General features: G+C 54.3%; 7 protein-coding genes across 7 annotated transcripts; 3 read left to right on the top strand and 4 right to left on the bottom strand.

The window, feature by feature from the left end:
- Positions 1-2,942: 2,942 nt before the first annotated feature.
- On the top strand, positions 2,943-5,763 carry LMH87_010044 (uncharacterized protein; the record flags this gene model as incomplete). The annotated part of the gene is made up of 3 exons (XM_056197140.1): positions 2,943-3,033; positions 3,104-3,230; positions 3,285-5,763. 3 exons carry the CDS (start codon positions 2,943-2,945, stop codon positions 5,761-5,763), a joined length of 2,697 nt encoding a protein of 898 aa, XP_056054219.1.
- A 595-nt stretch (positions 5,764-6,358) lies between these two features.
- Positions 6,359-7,624, bottom strand: LMH87_010045 (uncharacterized protein; the record flags this gene model as incomplete). The annotated part of the gene is made up of 1 exon (XM_056197141.1): positions 6,359-7,624. One exon carries the CDS (start codon positions 7,622-7,624, stop codon positions 6,359-6,361), a length of 1,266 nt encoding a protein of 421 aa, XP_056054220.1.
- Positions 7,625-8,825: 1,201 nt separating this feature from the next.
- On the bottom strand, positions 8,826-10,556 carry LMH87_010046 (uncharacterized protein; the record flags this gene model as incomplete). The annotated part of the gene is made up of 1 exon (XM_056197142.1): positions 8,826-10,556. One exon carries the CDS (start codon positions 10,554-10,556, stop codon positions 8,826-8,828), a length of 1,731 nt encoding a protein of 576 aa, XP_056054221.1.
- Positions 10,557-12,112: 1,556 nt separating this feature from the next.
- LMH87_010047 (uncharacterized protein) lies at positions 12,113-12,589 on the bottom strand (the record flags this gene model as incomplete). The annotated part of the gene is made up of 1 exon (XM_056197143.1): positions 12,113-12,589. One exon carries the CDS (start codon positions 12,587-12,589, stop codon positions 12,113-12,115), a length of 477 nt encoding a protein of 158 aa, XP_056054222.1.
- Positions 12,590-14,105: 1,516 nt separating this feature from the next.
- Positions 14,106-15,255, top strand: LMH87_010048 (uncharacterized protein; the record flags this gene model as incomplete). Its single annotated transcript, XM_056197144.1, has 2 exons — positions 14,106-14,406; positions 14,480-15,255. The coding sequence occupies 2 exons, from the start codon at positions 14,106-14,108 to the stop codon at positions 15,253-15,255; spliced, it is 1,077 nt and encodes a 358-aa protein (XP_056054223.1).
- Positions 15,256-16,049: 794 nt separating this feature from the next.
- On the top strand, positions 16,050-16,967 carry LMH87_010049 (uncharacterized protein; the record flags this gene model as incomplete). Its single annotated transcript, XM_056197145.1, has 1 exon — positions 16,050-16,967. One exon carries the CDS (start codon positions 16,050-16,052, stop codon positions 16,965-16,967), a length of 918 nt encoding a protein of 305 aa, XP_056054224.1.
- Positions 16,968-17,222: 255 nt separating this feature from the next.
- Positions 17,223-18,074, bottom strand: LMH87_010050 (uncharacterized protein; the record flags this gene model as incomplete). Its single annotated transcript, XM_056197146.1, has 1 exon — positions 17,223-18,074. The coding sequence occupies one exon, from the start codon at positions 18,072-18,074 to the stop codon at positions 17,223-17,225; it is 852 nt and encodes a 283-aa protein (XP_056054225.1).
- Positions 18,075-18,584: the final 510 nt, after the last annotated feature.

Consider the following 18,584-nt stretch of genomic DNA (forward strand, 5'->3'; position numbering starts at 1 on the left):
GCACCGGCCAATTCTTTTCAGCTCCAGATTGAATTCTTGATGTCAATGGGGATGCCGTTTTTTACCAGTACGGAGTACATGCTCACAGGACGGATCGACAACGGAAGACAGACTCTTTGCTCTCCACTTCGACAATCTCGCGCCCCCCTTCTTCTCGGTTATATGATTCCCTGATAGAAATTAATGGTCCAGGTAATCGGGTTGAAAGGCGGAAGGCAGTCATGACGATTGCAACGCATGTCTAGAACAACAAGGCGCTGACTAGCCTGGGGATACTGGGTGCAGTGGTAGCTGAAGGTCAAAGGCGCGCGCCAAATCTAGACAGGACGATTAATAAATGTTGGCTAGATACACTGCCGTTGTGTTGTGGTCTGCCCGTGTCGCGCTGCCGATTATAAAAGTTTATCGACTGTCCTGTAGGACAAGAGGGGTAATTGGCGATTGTGCGCTGGTTGTGGTGCATGCGACAGGGGATGACGCAGACATGCCTGAGTGAGGGACCACAAATTGGCAGCCACGGCACCCAAACAGTCGGATCTCGTCGAGCCGAGGATTGTGAAGGAGAGGTGGAGGGATGTTGATTGTGTGAGTGTCAAGTAGTGAAGGATGAGCGGCGGCGTCTAGGATATGGAAGAGAGGGTGTGATGAAATTGACGACTGTGGAGGCCTAGTGGAAAAGAGAAAGGCAATACTGAGAGACCAAGAGATACATTGAATGGGACAGTTGATAAATATCACCCAGCAAACGGATGAGAGGCAGCTGGCAGCTGGCAAAATCTTTGGGCTGCTCACTGCAAGGTGCCAGGTGGAGGCGTGGAGGCGTCGCCAGCTGTCTGGTTGTGGCAGTGTGACTGTGGCGCGGCAGGACCAGCTGGGCAAGGATGTGGGCGAGCACCCTAGCATATTGGTGGCAGTCGAGGCTCGCCCAACTTGCCAGCTGCCCAGCCAAGGGGGATCATGATATCCATACCAGTACCAGCACAGTGCGGCAGGTGCAGCATCACACCACTGACAACGGCCGTGTAATATCAGTAAGAAAGGTGCGGCGTGGCAGCGTCACAATGGCCACCAGATTGGGTTTCTACTAGTACGCGGGCATCATATCATGGCTATCGTCGCTCTCTGCAATGAATTGATATCTGAGGCCATTCTGTTCCGAGGTGGGGTCTGCAATTCGCCAGTGGTGGAGCGCTCATCCGGCAGCGTGCGCGACCCAGCAGCGATGGTGCTGTTGAAATACAGGGGCAGATGGGGTAGCATTGAAAGGCAAAAGGGAACCCACCTTGGCACTCAAATCGGGATTCCCAGCGCCTGCAGCCCGCTATTTGCTAGCGGAAGCTCTGCTAGCGGCAGCGCGCGACGGTACGAGCAGACGAAGGGGAAAATTTTTAAAATTGCATCGAGCTGCCAGTGGAGACGAAGCGTGCAAGCGAGGCAGAGGGAACGAAGAAGGAAAATATAGAGCAAGGAATGTTTACCGGTAGGTAGAGATGAATGATGCTCGGTGATGGCGCCAAAAGGCGGCGAACCATGTCCAGGCGATGCGGGGGCAATGGCATACCTAGAGGTGTAGTATCGTGAAGAGGCAATGACGCAGTGTTTGTGATGTCGTTGCTGGCTGGCCAGTAGGCTGTTGCTGGGCTGGACATGCCGCGCTGGCCTGTACCGGAATGGCAAGCCGCTACTGAGTCTGCGGTGGATGCTGCCCTGGCTGTACTGTAAAGAGGACGGGCACTGTGTAGCCTGTAAGACGACAGTGCCGTGTGACGACGCAGACGAGCTTGGTAGCGATCAACAGCAGGCAAGACAAAAACATGCAAGCGAGATGCGACAGCACGTTTTCACCTGTACTAGTAAGACGTTTGTAGTGTTCTTGACTCGAGTTTTTTTTTGCTGCGATGCATCTCCAATGTTGATTTGATGCCGCCTCAATTGTCATGCCCTGAACTGCACTGCACGGCACATGCACACTGTGCCAATATATCGCCCCTGCAAGCCTCCTGCGAGTTCCAGCGCGCCAGGCCTCGTCCGGCACTCACATGCCCGCAGCAGAGGCCTCTTGGCTTTCTTTGCACTCTGAAGCTTCAGCTCCTCTGGTCTCTGGCGCCCCACTTGGGCCCAGCTCCAGATCGGCATCCACCGCTCACAGGCAGCCCGCGCCCCACCGGTCCTGCACCATCACGGCCGCTACCAGTACCAGTCGGCACTCAAGCCCACGACTCCTCACGTTGTCACGCACGCTTTCTCGACATGGCCTACCTTATCCTCCACTCGTAGCGCTAGCAGTAGCGTCAAGCCGCACCATGGCCCAAGACACTGACTTATTACGTCTTTGACCCTGTCCTGCCCTGCTGTACCTCTTGCTAGGGCGCTTTTCCCGCCGTCTGGCCTGCAGCTTGAGCTTCCTTTGCTGGGCCAGCTTCTGATTAATTTCCTTGCGCCTGATCGCCTGCCCCCTGTCCCTCCAAGCAACGATCGATTCTTTTTTAACTCTGCAGGCGCCGGGCTCGATTCTCGTGTCTCGGTTTCTTCTTCTTCTTCTCCTCCTCCCAATCGCTGCCCCGTGGTCGATTGCCTCATCACACAGTGTCTCGCCTTGTTGCCGTTTGCAGTAAACAAAGCGTCCACAGCTACCTCGCGGTCCTGGCAACACCAAGACAACCCAGGCCGCACACACACTCGAGATTAGCCGCAAACTCAAATCTCCCCCGTACGCGACCGCTTGTGTCTCGCCCTGCGCAACCAGATACTGGGCCATTTCAGACAAAACCCGTCCGGCTCGCCCACACGGACCACCATTCGGTCTTCCCTTTCTTCTCTTACTCCGTCAACTGCGCCAGCCCTGCAATCGCACCTCGCAGGCTTCACCACATTCACGCAAACGCGAACTACTCTCAGCAATCGCATAGTCGCTGCGCGTAGCAGTCGACAACTCAGCTGCCATGGGTGCCTTTATCAGCTGGATTAACGATGCTCTCAACAAGGACAAAAACCAGGGCTCAGCCCGGGAATCCTCGTCTTCTTCGCTCTCGGGTTCGTCGCCTCGCTGCTGCATCGCAGCCTTCGCCGCGCCATTCTTCCTATGCTGACAGTTGTATACCAGGCATGATTTCGACGCTAGTACCCGTCCTGGCGCTCTCCGCAGTCTACTTCGTCATCTGGCTCGTTGCCAGACGTTCGCAGACGCGATTCTATGAACCGAGAGCTTATCTCGGGTCACTTCGGTCGTAGTAAGTAAAACAGGCGTCTTGATGCCGTCATTGCCAAACTAACCTCGACTTCAGTCAACGGTCCCCTGCTCTCCCCAAGGGCTGGTTCAATTGGATCGGTCCGTTCTGGAAACTCCCTGACGAGACAGCTCTCCGCCACCAGAGCCTTGACGCCTATCTTTTCATCCGCTACCTCAAGGTCTGCACCATCATGGCGTTTGTCAGCCTGTGCATCACTTGGCCCATTCTATTCCCTGTTAATGCGACCGGCGGTGGCGGCCTGAAGGAACTCGACATTCTCTCCTTCGGCAATGTCGACCCCGACACCCACAAGAACTACTACTACGCTCACTGCTTTGTTGGCTGGGCCGTCTACGGCTTCATCATGTACATGATTACGCGCGAGCTCATCTTCTACATTAACATTCGTAACGCCTTCTTCAACCACCCCAACTATGCCCGCCGCATCTCGGCTCGCACTGTCCTCTTCACCAATGTTCCCCAGGACTACCTTGACGAGACCCGTCTCCAGGCCATGTACCCTGGTGCTATTCGCAACCTCTGGATCGCTGGTGATGTCAAGGAGCTCGAGGAGGAGGTCAAGAAGCGCGACGAAACCGCTCTCAAGCTTGAAAAGGGGGAGGTCAGCCTCATCAAGGCTGTCAACAAGGCCCGCGCCAAGGAATTGAAGAAGAAGGGTGGCAATTCCGAGGAGCAGACTGCCGTCACTCGCGATGCCGAGACTGGCAACATTGCCTCGCGCTGGGTTCCCGACAAGAAGCGTCCCTCGCACCGTCTCGGTTTCCTCGGTCTCTTGGGCAAGAAGGTTGACACTATTGAGTGGGGTCGTTCCGAGCTCAAGGAGAGCATCCCGAAGGTTCAAGCCGCTCAAGACCAATACCTCGCTGGCAACTACACCAGGGTCCCCGCCGTCTTCATCGAGTTCAACACCCAGCGCGAAGCCCAGGATGCCTACCAGAGTGTCAGTCATCACACTGCTCTCCACATGGACCCCAAGGCTATCGGAGTTCAGCCCCAGGATGTCATTTGGAAGAACCTTCGTCTTCCCTGGTGGCAGCTCGTCATTCGTCGCTATGCCGTCTACGCTGCCGTCGCTGCACTGGTCATCTTCTGGGCTATCCCTGTTGCTATCATTGGTGTCATTTCTTCTGTCGACACCATCAAAGCTCTCCCTGGGCTGGGCTGGATCAATTCCATTCCCAAGGTCATTCTTGGTGTTGTCTCTAACTTGCTGCCCTCTGTTGCTCTTGCCATCCTTATGTCCCTCGTACCCGTCTTCATGCGCGGTTTCTCTCACCTGGCTGGCGCCAAAACCAACACGGAGGCCGAACTCTTCACTCAGAACGCGTACTTTGTGTTCCAGGTCATCCAGGTCTTCCTTGTCCGCACCATGACCAACGCTTTTGCCGATTCCATCGTCGACATCGCCCAGAATACTAGCAATGTCCTCCCTATCCTCGCTCAAAACATCCCCAAGGCCGCCAACTTCTACATCTCGTACTTTATTGTTCAGGGGCTGACTATCGCCATTGGTACTCTCACGCAAGTTGTCGGACTTTTCGTCTTCAGACTGCTTTACAACTACCTCTCCGGTACCCCTCGCGCCCTCTTCCAGAAGTGGACCACTCTCGCCGGTGTGCTCTGGGGCAGCATCCTTCCCGTTTACACCAACATCGTCGTCATCGGTATCACATACTCGGTTATCGCCCCCCTCATGCTGTTCTGGTCCACTATCGGTCTCTTCCTCTTCTACCTCGCCTACCGTTACAACCTGATCTTTGTCAGCCAGACTACTGTCGACACCAAGGGTCTAATTTACCCCCGTGCCCTCAAACAGCTCTTTGTCGGTGTCTACCTTGGTGAAGTCTGCATTTTTGCCCTTTTCGTCATCGCCAAGACCCCTGGGCCGGCCGTCTTGATGGCCGTTTTCGTCATCTTCACTATCCTGTACAACATCACTCTTCTCAAGACCTTCGCCCCTCTTCTGCGTGGTATCCCCACCAGCTTGGAGGCCGAGTCCCAGCTGGCCACCGGTCATCTTGGTACTGCTGGTCTGGACCCTGCTGTCGACTACAAGAAGGCTGAGGCTGCCGAGAAGGGAACCAACGGTGCCACTGCTAGCAACGGCGCCAATGGTGCTCACTCCAACGGTGCACACGCCAACGGCAGCTCCGCTGCTGCTCCTGCCGCTGCCAAGCCCAAGGGGAACATCTTGTCGCGGTTCCTCCAGCCATGGATCTACTCCGACTACCATGTTCTTCAGAAGCTCATCCCTGCTGACGACTACGACGTGAACAACGAGATCTCCGCCGAGGCCGCCGACCAGGCTTACCTGCCCCCTGCTGCTTACCAGCAAGTCCCCAACCTGTGGATTCCCGAGGACGTCGCTGGTGTCTCCAAGCAGGAGATTGCCGAGACTTCCAAGGTTATCCCCATCTCCGATGCCGGGTGCACTATCGACGACAAGAACAAGATTCACTGGGACGAGGATAACGCTCGTCCTCCCATTTACACGGAAAAGCCCGCCTACTAAGGGGAGATATACTAACGTTTGTGTACTTTTTTGATACCCGTGTGCTATCAGGCGCACCTTGGCCTAGACTGCCGAGGCTGTACGTGCATAAACGAATTGCTTGTACATTTTGGTTGAACCTGGGCTATAATGACAAAAACACTTGGGATACTTGAATTTTTTCTTGAAATTTTTATGTTTTTATGCGAAGGCCAATAGCTGAAAAGATTGGATAATGCGCTTGCTTATTGTATCTTGAAATATTGGTAGTTATTCTTAAACATGTAATGTAATGACTGTTGACCATACTGTCCCATTTGGCTGGTGCTAAAAGTTAGGAAGATCAGCGGCGGCGAAGATAGCCACAATAGCAACGACAGCGGCGACAGCGGCAGTAGTAGTGTGAGCAGCAATTTAAGAGAAGTAGAGTGAGGTTGATGATGCCTTGGGAACAGCAACGCTCACAAAAAAAAAAAACTTAACATTGCGCCGCTATCACGGCTGCTTGAGTAAGCCCGCGACACGGGCTATGAGACGAGACGCCGTATGCGCCACGGGTAAGTATCCAGTTACCTAATAAAACCTCCAACTCACCAGGCAATGCCGTCACACGAGTTCATCTGTTTTTGGGCAATTGCCGCCGCGTCTTGGGTTGTGAACCCGATTCTGCTTGATGATCCACCTCCAACGGTCGTTTTTCCCATGCGGTCTTTTCCGTATACCGTGTGCGCTCCGAGGGAAGTTTCCTCCTACAGCTCTTTGCGGATGTACTCTCCGTGATCAGTTTCTTTTGCTCCTCCTGTACCCCCTCTTCGGGGCTAGAGTCACCGCAAGAGGCAGCAGCAGAGATATCCTTGCTGTACGAGGGTGTCGCCGCCGACGAATCGACAGGGTCTGGCTCGCGGGACAGCATGACGTCCACGAGCCAGGGTAGCTGCAGATCGACATCCGACGACGAGTCGCCCTTGATGGATGCGTTTACAAACAAGGTCCTGCCAATGTCGCCCTCGTCCCGTGCACGCACGCTGGCAGTGCAGTACTTATGCAATTTGTAATTTTCCAGCTTCTTCCTCTTGGCATCTGCGTCTTCGAGACTGTCAAATTTGGTCTCGTGAAGGGTAGTGAGCTGCTCGACGATGCTGGAGGCGGAATTGTCAATGTCTGTGAGAAACGACGGCTTCTCGCTCAGCTTGCTGCGCCAGGCAACTACCTTCGCACCCCATCCTTCGTGGATGTGGCCGAAGCAGTGTATCTGCGGCTTTGCTTTGGCGACGGCCGCGAAGAGGTCTGGGCAGCCGGCGCGCTCTCGATTGTTGGTGCGGTCTAGGATGCCCCGCGGGGGGCCGTGAGTGACGACAATGTTGGTCCCGTCCTCGATGGCGAAATTGCGGCCGTCGTCTGGGCGGTACTGGAAGCCCCAATCGCCGAGCGATGGCGTGTACGGGTTGGCGTAGACCCGTAGCTTGCCTCCATTTGGGAGCATGAACTCATGCGTTCCTTCGTTCAACAGATGGATTCCATGCTCCTCCTTGGCGTTTAGTAGCAATTGCCTGGCTTCTTCATAATCGCCGTAGAATTTCTTGACCAGTGTTGGCTCGAGACGTGGCTTGATTTCTCGGATTTTCTGTTTGAAACTTGGCGTATCGAGTGTGAAGTCGTGGTTTCCGGCGATGACGAGCTTCAACGGCGCATCTATCCTTCGCAGAAGCGCGATTGCTGAATGGAATTCTTCCAGTTTTGACTCTTCAGTCAGATCCCCCGCGTGAACACAGACGTCTGCGACGGGACCATCGGGAATTCTTTCGTCAAGTGTCATGCCGTGTGTATCGGATAGCATGAAAATCGATGTTTTGACGAATCTTTTCTCTTCTGTAAGCTCCATCTTTAGGATTCTATGGTGAAATTTGTTCTTCCAGATCCTGGTATTTGAGGTTTCGTTTCTCGCGAGTGTGTTGCTCGAGATTATGTTATATTGTCGGAGGTTTGATTGAAAGGTCGTAAAGACCTGGCAAAGTCTCTGTGGCGGTTGTCTCCAAGCTGGACAAAGTAGTGGCTGCGGCATGAAGAAAACATGTCGTGCTACAGAAAGGCGGGCAGAAGGACTTTAAGTAGATAGTTGTATCGTTCAGCGCAAATTGATAGGTCTTCTCGTCTTTCCGCCACACTATTACAGTTCTATGGCGTTGTGCGTGATGTGAAGTCAAAAAGTGAACTCTCTCCCATCGCCAGGCAGATGCCTTCCCGCCAGTCACATGACCTAGAGACTCTACGTCGGAGTGTTTGTAGTACCATCAAGCTCTTTGTCGAGTGCGATTTATTCAGTTATTTTCCTTTTCTTCTTGCCAGCAAGGTAGTCTCGAGCAGTATTTCCAAGTCGTTCATGGCAGGATCGAATTCACGGCGAGCAAATCAGATATGCGCGTTTTGGCGCAGCAGTCCAGTACAATCAATTGAATAGCCTCCAAGCGCCTTTCTGATACGGAAAAAATATGTCTAGGTTTTGTGGCTGGCGTTAAATTACCCTTGGGGCAAACTTAACCTGGCGTACGCCACGATTGTTGCATGAACGCTGCCTCAGACAAGACAGCAGGCCAAGAAAGTACGTGCCAAACTGTCACAGCAACAAGCGGATAGAAGTCATACTACAAAACAAAAAAATGGGTTGGAAACAAGTTTGCGACCATAATGTAGCCCCATCATGAGGCTGGCTGACAGCTAGTTTTCTGCCACTTGGTCCGGGCTTGATACTTCTCTATTTACCTTATTTCGTTGACTTTACGCTGCACATGCGAGCGAAGAGTGGAAGGGCATATAGACTACATCCGTAAAATCACTTCGAAGAAGCGTTACCAGTAGGATTGGGGAGCAGAAATCGGCTTACAAGGCTGTAGTGTCGCGCGACAACACAAATCCGGCGGAATCAAGAAACCCAAGAGCTGAGTTAGAAGTACGACGCTCGACTAATGAATGAAAGCCTCTCTGGATAATAAAGAAACCAGGAACTAAATTCAATACACTAGAAACAATATACAATATATACTGATTTGTACGAAACAGCCATATACGAGGGGAGCCAGAAGCGCTCAGAGCTTGGCGAGAGCCTCGCGCAGAGCTGCAAAATCCAACGAGCCCAGGCCAGTCGCTGCGTCCCAGCCCTTGGTCGCAGGGAGCCCCGTCTCGCCGCAGCCCTTGCTGCTTCCACCCACCGCGTCGCGGAGCGCGGCGCGGACCTCCTTGTTGCCGTACAGCGCTGGGTTGAGGAAGCCGAGCGTACCTTTGCCGAGCGTCTGGCGGTAGTCGTTGATCAGCGACAGCAGCGAGGCCCAGGCAGGCGTCGAGGCGGACGTGCCGTAGGCCTGGATGTATCGACCCTTGACGATTATGTCCCAGTTGACGCCCACGAGCGAGACGTCAGGGATGCCGCGTCCAGTCTTGGTGAATTTTCCATTGTAGGACGAGGACAGGCTGTTGACGTAGCTGGTGGTGTCGTTTTTCTGGTACTTGGGTGCCGTCCAGTAACGCGAGAAACCGCCACCTGTGGCGCCATCCTGAGGAAAAGCGGCGGCGGCCTCTTTTTGGCCGTTAAACTGGGTAGAGCCGACGGCAGTAACGTACGGGCACGAGGCAGGGAATGTCGGAATGTAGCCGTTGGGGCACGAGTTTTCGTGGTTGAGCCCCGAGACGCCAAAGTCGCCCGAGCAGAAGAGCACGGTGATACCGCGGGCGCCGGCCTTCATAAACTCGTTGCAGATGCGGTCCTTGTAGCTGCTGCCAAAGTCGGGCTCGCTGCCGAGGTACGAGCTGGAGATGACAGTCGGCGGGTCGGACGCGGCATTCATCCACTGGCCGAAGCTGATGAGCTGGTCGCCAAAGTACTGGTTCGGCTGGGCTTGGTTGTTGGGCCCGACCATGAGGTACGTGACGGCCGAGGGGTAGCCGACCGACAGCGCAATCTGCGTGTCGAGGTTGCCCTCGAGCGTCGCGTTGTTCTCATTGTTGGGCCGCACGTTGCTGCCCGCCGTCGCGTCGGCAAAGTCTTTGCCGCGACCCTTGGGGAAGTAGCGTTTTAGAAAACTGGCGGCATCACCGTGGCTGGCGGAAAAGTCGAGGAAGCCCGTCACGGCGAGGCTCTGCGTGCCTTTGCCGGTGTAGTCGACGTTGTAGTAGTCGTTGATGCAGTCGGCTGTCACGTCGTCGGGGCATGCGCGACCAACGGCACGCTCAGAGACGGGTGCTTGCGCGACGGCACCCTCTTTGGGACCAAAGTCGCTGTGAAAGGCGGTGGTGGGCTGGATGGTGTCTATGTGGTCGTGCAGTAGTTGGGGAACGGAGTACTCGAGGGCGCGGGCCGTGACCTGGTCGCCCTGGCCGTGGAACAGGCTGTACTTGGTCTTGAGCAGCGACTCGGCCTTGATGACGGGAACCTCGAAGGAAATCCAGTCAGGAGAGGACTGCTGGATTGCATCACCCGTTATGCCATGAGCCGTCAGCCAAAGCTTCACCAGATTGGTGGTGAGGGCCGAGGGAGTAGTGTACTGCTCGATCCCTTCCTTGGACAGCCATTTGCCATAATTGGAGCTGTTGGGGTCGGAGATGTCAAGTAACTTCTCCTCCAGACCTTTGATGTCCCTTTGCTTGAGGCCAATGTGCATGTTGAGCACGGCCTCGGCGGGCGCATCTCCGTTGGCCACCCAGCCCGTGGCAGGGGCTGTAAGCTTCTCAAAGATGGACAGCGGTCCGAGGTCTTGGAGGGGAGAGGCCTTGGTGACCGCCAGAAGAGCGGCAAATACCGCCTTCAGCTTGATAGCGACCATCTTGACTGTAGCGGTGTCTAATAATAATTTGATACCGAATCTACCGTTCTTTAACGCAGCCTTACTCCAGGGGGTCCATACTATTTATCCTAGATTTTGATTGCTCCTAAACCACCCTTTTGCTACATCTACTCCTATCTTCTACCCCTTCGGAGCTCTACCATGAGCCCAGGGTGCAAGGCCGAAGCGACGCTACACCCAACTCTCGGCATTTGGTGTCGTTGAAGACCTTCCTAATCGGGATGGCTTCTCACCACTAGGACACTGGTGCTGATCCCGACCTGAACAAATACCCATAGAGTGAAATGGGGTAATAAAGGGGCATATCGGCTAGGGAAGGGGCTGTCTAGAATGAAATTCGGCGAATATGCTCCGCCAGGCGTTCTGTTGTTCCTGGTTCTAGTCAGAGTGCATGCGCCATCGGGGGGTGGTTCCGGGCTTCTCATGTCCAGCACGGTCGCGACCAACACGAAAGCCGCTCCGTGCCTGCTTTTCAAGTTGTGGTACGGGGCAGCAGCTCAATACCAAGACCAAAAATACATTCTTGGTGATATAACATATGCAGTCGAGAGGTTTCCCCAAAGACTCAACTGCCGGTTCTCGCAGGTTAGGCTGGGTTACAGCATACTCGCTTAAATGTTAGCTTCCAGAAACGGACCATTTCTGTGCCTGAATCGTTGCAGAACTAAGTGAGAGCTAAGAAGCCAGCAAATAAGGATTCGTTAGCGCTAATCTAGCAGGTTTGCACTAGATAAATTTCGGCTTCTATTTTGGCAAACGTTTGGTCGAATCCATTGGTCATAGATTACGGACCAATCACCCGTAACCGCCGGGCGTATCTTGTCCATGTGTGTATTGACTGTATGCGAGTAGATCATGTCTAGCATAACACTGATCACACCCATGTCCCAAAGTGCTATAGTATAGTTGCGTCGCGAGCCTACGCTTACTTGACGAAAACGAAGTCATTCGACCGAAGATTTTTTTCAGCTGCATGAGGGCGGGATCAAGTCTAAATCGGCCCAGAGCGCCACCGAGATCTAGCCCTATAAGTGGCTTTAATTACCTAGACCGGTCAAAATGGGAGCATCAACAACGCAGCTGCAAGAGGAGAAGAAAAAAGCTTCCATAAAGACTGGCCCTCTTCAACCTGAAATTCTGTGCCTCTCGCGGAAAATTCGCTTGGCACACAGAGGCTCAAGTCATTTCGAGTTGAAAGCGCGCTTCGAATTGCGCAGACTTGCTCGTGCCTGGCGCTGGCTGCATATGCGTAGGAAGTCAATTAAACTCATACCATTCTGCCACAGCAACACGATATTGTAGTTTCACAATGCGCAGTTACTGCGGCTTGGAAAGGTTTACTTGTGAAAAAAAATGCAACTCCTTGTTAACGCTGACTGATATCTATTTTCCTGCTACTTGAGCCAGCCTTTGTAGAATGGCTTCATTACCGCGTTCCTGCAACAGAGCAGCCCCATCCATTATTGTTGTTGTCGTCGTTGGTGGTGTAGTATAATTTGCATGAATTGAAGAAAGGACGAAAGATTATGTCGCCCTTACTTGTTGCAAGCAGCGTTCTCGCCGCTGGCGCAGCTTGCCAGTCCCTTCTCGATACCGTTCATGAGGTTGCCTGCGCCCTTGGCCAGGTGGCCGGCCGCGTTGGCAGCGCCCTGGACGTCGTTGCCGACCTCCTGCACCATTCCCTTGACGTTATCTGCAGCCTCTTGCGCCGCATGCTGCATGTCTTGTCCAGCTTTTTGCGCCGCAGCCTGCACGTCCTGCCCAGCCTTTTGGGCCATGTCTTCGGCAGTGCTGACAGCCTTGTCGGCACCTTGGCCGGCCTGGGTGACGGCGTTGGAGATCATCTCGCCGCCGTGTTCCATCATGTTGCCTGCATTGTTGGCCAAGTTCTGTATTTCGCTGCCGAGTCTTTGGGTGCCATCGGCAATGACGCCGCGGCTGTCTACGGCGACAGGAGCGGCGGAGACAGTGGAAGCGGCAAAGAAAGCCGTAACAGCAGCAGTGAATCTCATTTTGACTGCGAAAAGACCGTCTAGAAGATGAAGAAAAGAAATGAAGGAGAGACTAAAAGAGTGAAAGAAAGTGTAGAGACAGAGTGATGAATTGTTGAAATCTGTAAGAGGGAGAGTTGAAACTCGGGGAAAAGCTTTGCCTTTTGTATCGTAATCAGAACATTGAGCTATAATTAAACAAATGGTGAATCCAATGCATCGTATAGAGTATCTACACTCGGACTTATCAGGCAACGCTTGAGCCGCCTGTAGAGCACGCGGGATTAAGCAACTCCATCGCTCAGGCGGGCTGAGCACGGACTCTCGTGATGCAAGTTTCGGGTTGCGGTGCTTAAAGTTCAGGTACGGACGGATACTCGCGCTCAGTTTAATAATTGCCCACTCGACGTCGAATCACCATAGAGTGGCTCGGGGATAATCATTCGCTTGGCACATCAGTCCATACTCCAACAAGTAAAATTATCCGAGTTCCTGGACGACCGACATGTGGCTGCCACGTGAACTAGTCTCCTAAAATGGCAAGGCGCATCAGGAATATACTTATTGTCGTTCCATTGTTCATGCGTCCGAGTCCTTAAATTGTTTTACAAAAACACCGGCGGAGGCTTCGGATATTTAAGACAGCCTCGCGAATGCGAACTGTCTGTGGCGGAGTCTAGGACTGTTTCTGGAGCTACAAAGGCTGGGACATGCCGGACTAAAAGAGTTGCCTTTTGGTTTCGAGCGATACGAGTTGAGGAGCTTCATGATCTGCAGACTAAGCCTCTCTGTAGTTTCCTGGTAGATAAACAGTCGTGGTGGTGAGGAAAAAAGCTGTCGCAGTCTCCATGGCCGCCAGAAAGTGTCAACAGGAACTTGTTGGCGATGAATTTCCCACGTTTCAGACTAAGATCATTTGAGCAGATAATTGGGCTTGATTGAGTTTGTTTCCCACACTCAAAAGTATATGAGCAATCCGACTTATCTTTTGCATATTTAGCCGCCTAGCCGCATCAGCGAACTAAAGCATAGCCTTGGGATCTTCTGGCATCTGGATGGATTGGTTTGTAGAATGATTCAAGCAGAAATGCAAATTCAAAGCTAGCGGTCAAGCTTTAGCTCGTGGTGGGAATCAGCACAAGTTGAATTCTGTGGTAACAATATTCCCGTATTCGACGACAGCACGGTCGCGGCACCAAACCGTGGGCGTGGACAGTTCTACGCCCGACAAACTTGCTGTAGTGGATAATTTTTTTCCCCAGAAACAAGATAAGGATGCATCTGACTGTTCAAGTGCCATCCCTTGATTTTGCATGATAAACAAATCTAGCATATCCCGGAAGTCCGGGGCAAAACATGTTTGCCACCTCGCGGTAGCGCGACCCAGCACTGGGGAGGTGGAGAGCCTCACAGTCCGCTTGTTGGCCCAAACTTGCCGCCAACATCTTCGAAGTGCAACACCCAAACAGCATCAACTGGGTCCCGAGGGCGGCACGGCGCGAGACACTGCAAGCGCTCCGATGGCAAACTTGTCAACATGGCCCATTTCGTGCGCGCGGCCCGTCTCGCAAATGCGATTTCCAGACAGCCGTCTGGGATCTGGCCCCAGCAGAGGAAGCTGCATCTGGCACCGCCGTTTCTGCTCGACAGCTACGTGCCTCGCTATCAAACGCTGGGCGCTCGTGATGCTGCCCTGAAGCGCTCCAAGGCGTACGCCCATCTTCGGAATTGCAATCTTTGTCCACGTTTGTGTGGCGTTAACCGTTATGAGACGACGGGCATGTGCCTTATCGGAGACAAGGCCAAGGTCAATGTCATAGCTCCTCATTTCGGCGAAGGTAGGCTTCGGTTCCCTCACTGCTGATTTAAGGTTACACAGAGCTGACGGATCAATTTTCCCTCATATTACAGAGCCATGTATACAGGGACACAATGGCAGCGGTGCCGTCTTCATGAGCGGCTGCAATCTGCGCTGCGTCTTCTGCCAGAACCACGACATATCTCATCAACGAAACGGGATGGATCTGACGCCTGAAGAACTGGGTGACTGGTACATGAAGCTACAGACAGTCGGCAACGTACACAACATCAACATTGTTACCCCTGAGCACGTCGTGCCGCAAGTGGCGCTCAGCATCCTTCACGCCCGCGAGCTCGGCCTCAACGTTCCCATCGTTTACAACACGTCGAGCTTTGATTCGCTGGCGTCGCTGGAGCTGATGGACGGGCTGGTGGACATTTACCTGGCTGACTTCAAAGTGTGGGAACCGAGCACATCCAGGCGCCTGCTCAAGTCCGACGACTACGCTGCGACTGCCAAGGAGAGCGTCAAGGCTATGCACTCGCAAGTGGGCGATTTGTGCTTCACTGGGGACGGCATCGCCAAACAGGGTCTCCTGATCCGCCATCTCGTGATGCCCGGTCGCGAGCACGAGGGGGTGGAGATCATGAAGTATCTAGCGTCCGAGATCTCGAAAGACTGCTTTGTCAACATCATGGAACAGTACTCCCCACGAGCACATGTGGGACAAAAGAGGCGTGATAAAGGTGGCGGTAGCCAAACAAGGTACGATGATATCAATAGACCTGTCAATGACACCGAGGTAGCTTCTGTTCGCGAGGCTGCACAAGAGGCGGGACTGTGGCGTTTCAACGACGCCCCGAAGCACGACGGCTTTGCCATCTGAAGTTGTTTGTGTGATTGATCGGGATGTCATGCAGGAACGGTAGGCCACGGCTCTTTTTCCCTCTTGTTCTCAAAGACTAGACTTTGTGCCAACACAACCACTTGTTCTGTATGCAACAAAGGTCAAGCCGAAGAACATTCATTAGAAAGCAGCTCTTCAAAGCCGTTTTGTCCGGCTCTTGGTCCACCCCGCGGAAGCAGCAGATTACGGCCTAGCAAAGGCTAAAAAAAGCCCAAGCTCGACGGTGGGCAGGCCTTCATTCAGCTTCACGTCAGCTAGGCTACTAGTGGCGGGGGCCCAAAGTACAACTCCCCGCGCCTTGTATGGTCGTTGATCATGGCGTCTGCCGCCACCAACGGCGCCCGCAACAAACAATATCAAAGAAAGAACCGGCACATGCTAGGCTCGCTACATTATTTATCGGCTTTTTCACCGGTAGCCTGAGGCGAGAGAGAAAAGAGCTAACCAAGATTCGGCCTAGCCTGGAAAATTCATCCATTATCTTGGAATTCAAAATATAGCGCCCAGCCTATGGTCAGATACGCGTGGCCGAAGCCACAGCCTCTAAGTAGAAACAAGTGCCGATACCACATTGCTATTTCTTTGTCCGCTATTGATTTTATATTCCTCAGCTCCTTTTTCTATCTCCTGAGTTATGATAATGAATTCAGTTCTTTAAAGGACTATGCTTCGCACAGTGTTCCAGTCTTACACAGAGCCAGACAGTTTTGCACGATATCATCAACAACACCGACAAAGCATAGCAGGAAAAATTCACTGCCGTCTTCAGCAGCATGGACGCAGCCCATCGAACTCAGGACTCAAAACAACCACTACAACATGTGCCCAAACTTCTGCCCGAAAATCCACGCCGCCGGATGTCCCGAACGCACTGTCTTCTCGCTCCACGGCCGTATGAAGACATTTACCACGAGCGGGCCTACCTGACCACGTACCTGCAGCAGAAGACGCGGCGGATCGAAGGTCTCATCAAGGAATACTCGCAGACGCAGGCGGAGCTGCAGGCCGGCGCCGAGGGCAAGACGCGGCGAAGACTACGGAAGCTCTTGAACCTGCTGCGGTGCAAGCTGGACGAGGCGTCGGAGCAGGAGCGGGCCATCTTTAGCCGGCTGGGCGAGCTCTATATGGAGTTGAACAGCAGAGATACGTGGGAACGAGCGCGGAAGCCACAGCCTTCGATACAAGAGGATGGCAGTCAAGTCGGGCTAGTAGGGGAGTCCCCCACCACATCCGTGACGCCGGTGACGCCCTGTCCAAGCTTTGCCTCGTCGGACTGGAGCGTCGCCAGCTCGGCTGCGCTCGCCTCTCCCGTCCTTGCACCCGATCCGACCTTCGCAGACGCCGCCCAAGTACACGAATACCACGATCTGTACACGCTGCCCAGATGCCTGGCATCGGAATACCTTGAGACGGTGCCGGAGGAGCTGGAGAGTGCGGTGAAGACACCTCCAGCGCTGCGGGAGCCCACCGAGGATGATGGAAGCCCCCCGATGACGCCGCCGCCGTGGCAGGGACTCAATAGAGAGCCTGAGTTCGGAACCTTGGAGTACGAGTACGAGCAGTACGAATCTCTAGAGAACGACGAGGGCAGGAGAAGCGCCGACGACGGGACAAGTGGTAGCCTGCCCTTGAAAAGCCTTGCCAAAAGACCCAGCCTGCCGGTGATGCAGTTTTTCTGGCCAGATGTATAAAAGAGTTTGATTTGATAGATGTGACGAAAATGTGTATGTGTATGTGTAACCATGAGTAATTATGTATATTCTCTCTTTTTTTCCTGCTCTCGGTATTCTGAAGACTGTATTAGAAAAGTACACCATGTCCTATGCGACGCTATCCCCCTCCCTTCCACCCAGAGACCGTATCCTATTATTTCTTTGAATTTGTGTGTACTGCGCCATTACATCCTTGAGCCATTGACCCAAAGGAAAGCGGGCGGGCGAGGGCGCTTACGCGAACTCTCCAAACTGCCCGTCATCGAATCCCATCTGCATAAGCGACTTGCGCTTCGACTTTACATCTTGCGCGCGCGGCGGCGGCGGCAGCGCGAAGCCACCACCCCCATCCGCGCTGCTGCCGGCGGCGGCTCCTCCGGGACTGCTGCTCCCTTCGGCCCTACTCGACGGCGGCGGCGGCGCCAAAGCAAAAGACTGCAAGCTCGCCGCGGGGCCGCTCGCCTCCTCAGCCTGCTGCTGCTTCTGCTGCTGTTTTCTGCGGCCAAACTTGTTGCCGATATTTATCGTAATGGTCTCGCCCTCTTTGAGGCTATAGTCCTTGTGCGGCGCCGGCGGCGCCGCTGCCGCCGACTTCTTCTCCCCCTCCCGCTGCGCATCACCACCGCTAGTCTCCCAGCCCAGCGCCTTGCGCGCCTCCTGCAGCGCAATGCTAAAGTCAAACGCCTCGGGCCGCTCCTCGAAGCCCACGCCGAGCACGGCCTTGCGCCCGGCCTCGTCGCGCACCGTCAGCGCGAAGAAGCGGGAGCTGTCGACGGCGGGCTCCACGGCGGCGGCGTCGGCGTACGGCGAGGCGGCAAAGAGCTGGCCCGTAGCGGGGTCCTCGAGGACGACGTCGACCTTGAGCTGCTGCTGGGCCGAGGGGGAGTCGTAGGAGGTCTCGACGACGCGCAGACGGGCGGTGAAGATTTGCCGCGCCGGGTCGACGGTCCAGGAGGCGGCGTTGTGGCCGCGCATCGAGGCCATGGGCGGGATGTTGTAGACGTAGACCTTGTTGGCGATGAAGAGCACGCGCTGGATGGCGTCGGCTGGCAGGGCCTTGCCGGTGGCGGGATCGAGCAGCTCCATGGGATCTGTGGTGACTTGAGCTCCTTGGATGTGTGTGCGTGTGGTTTCTGCTGGGTGAGACGACCCGGGATGGGTGTATTGGCGGGGGTTGCGTGGCAGTCTTGGATGTATTTGAGTTTAGCAGCGGCGGCGCGCGGACGGCGGGCGAATTGGGAACGACGAGCAGAGACCTTGCGTGGATCTTGACGCAGGTAGAAGCAGGGACCAGAGCAGGCAGGTGATGCGTTTCAGGAAGAAAGAAAAGATGTAATGTCAAAAAAGCAGTTGAGAGTGTCGTGTTTGATAACCCTGGGTAGCTTCTTTGTTAGCAGCAGCAGCACCCTTCTCCGCGGGGTCCCTTTTTTTTGGCGGGGCGCCGCAAAAGAACGGCCGGGCGGTCTCTGTTTACCGAAGAAGACAGCTCCAAGCTATCAAGGGCGCTAGCTATCGAGTAACTAGAATGATAGATGGCGGTGCCGTTTATTTTAGTGCGGCAAACGAAGTCGCTCGTTGGTGGCCTTCTCCACGGGA

Source organism: Akanthomyces muscarius, chromosome 5, assembly GCF_028009165.1.
Source record: "Akanthomyces muscarius strain Ve6 chromosome 5, whole genome shotgun sequence".
Classification (NCBI taxonomy): Eukaryota; Fungi; Ascomycota; class Sordariomycetes; order Hypocreales; family Cordycipitaceae; genus Akanthomyces; species Akanthomyces muscarius.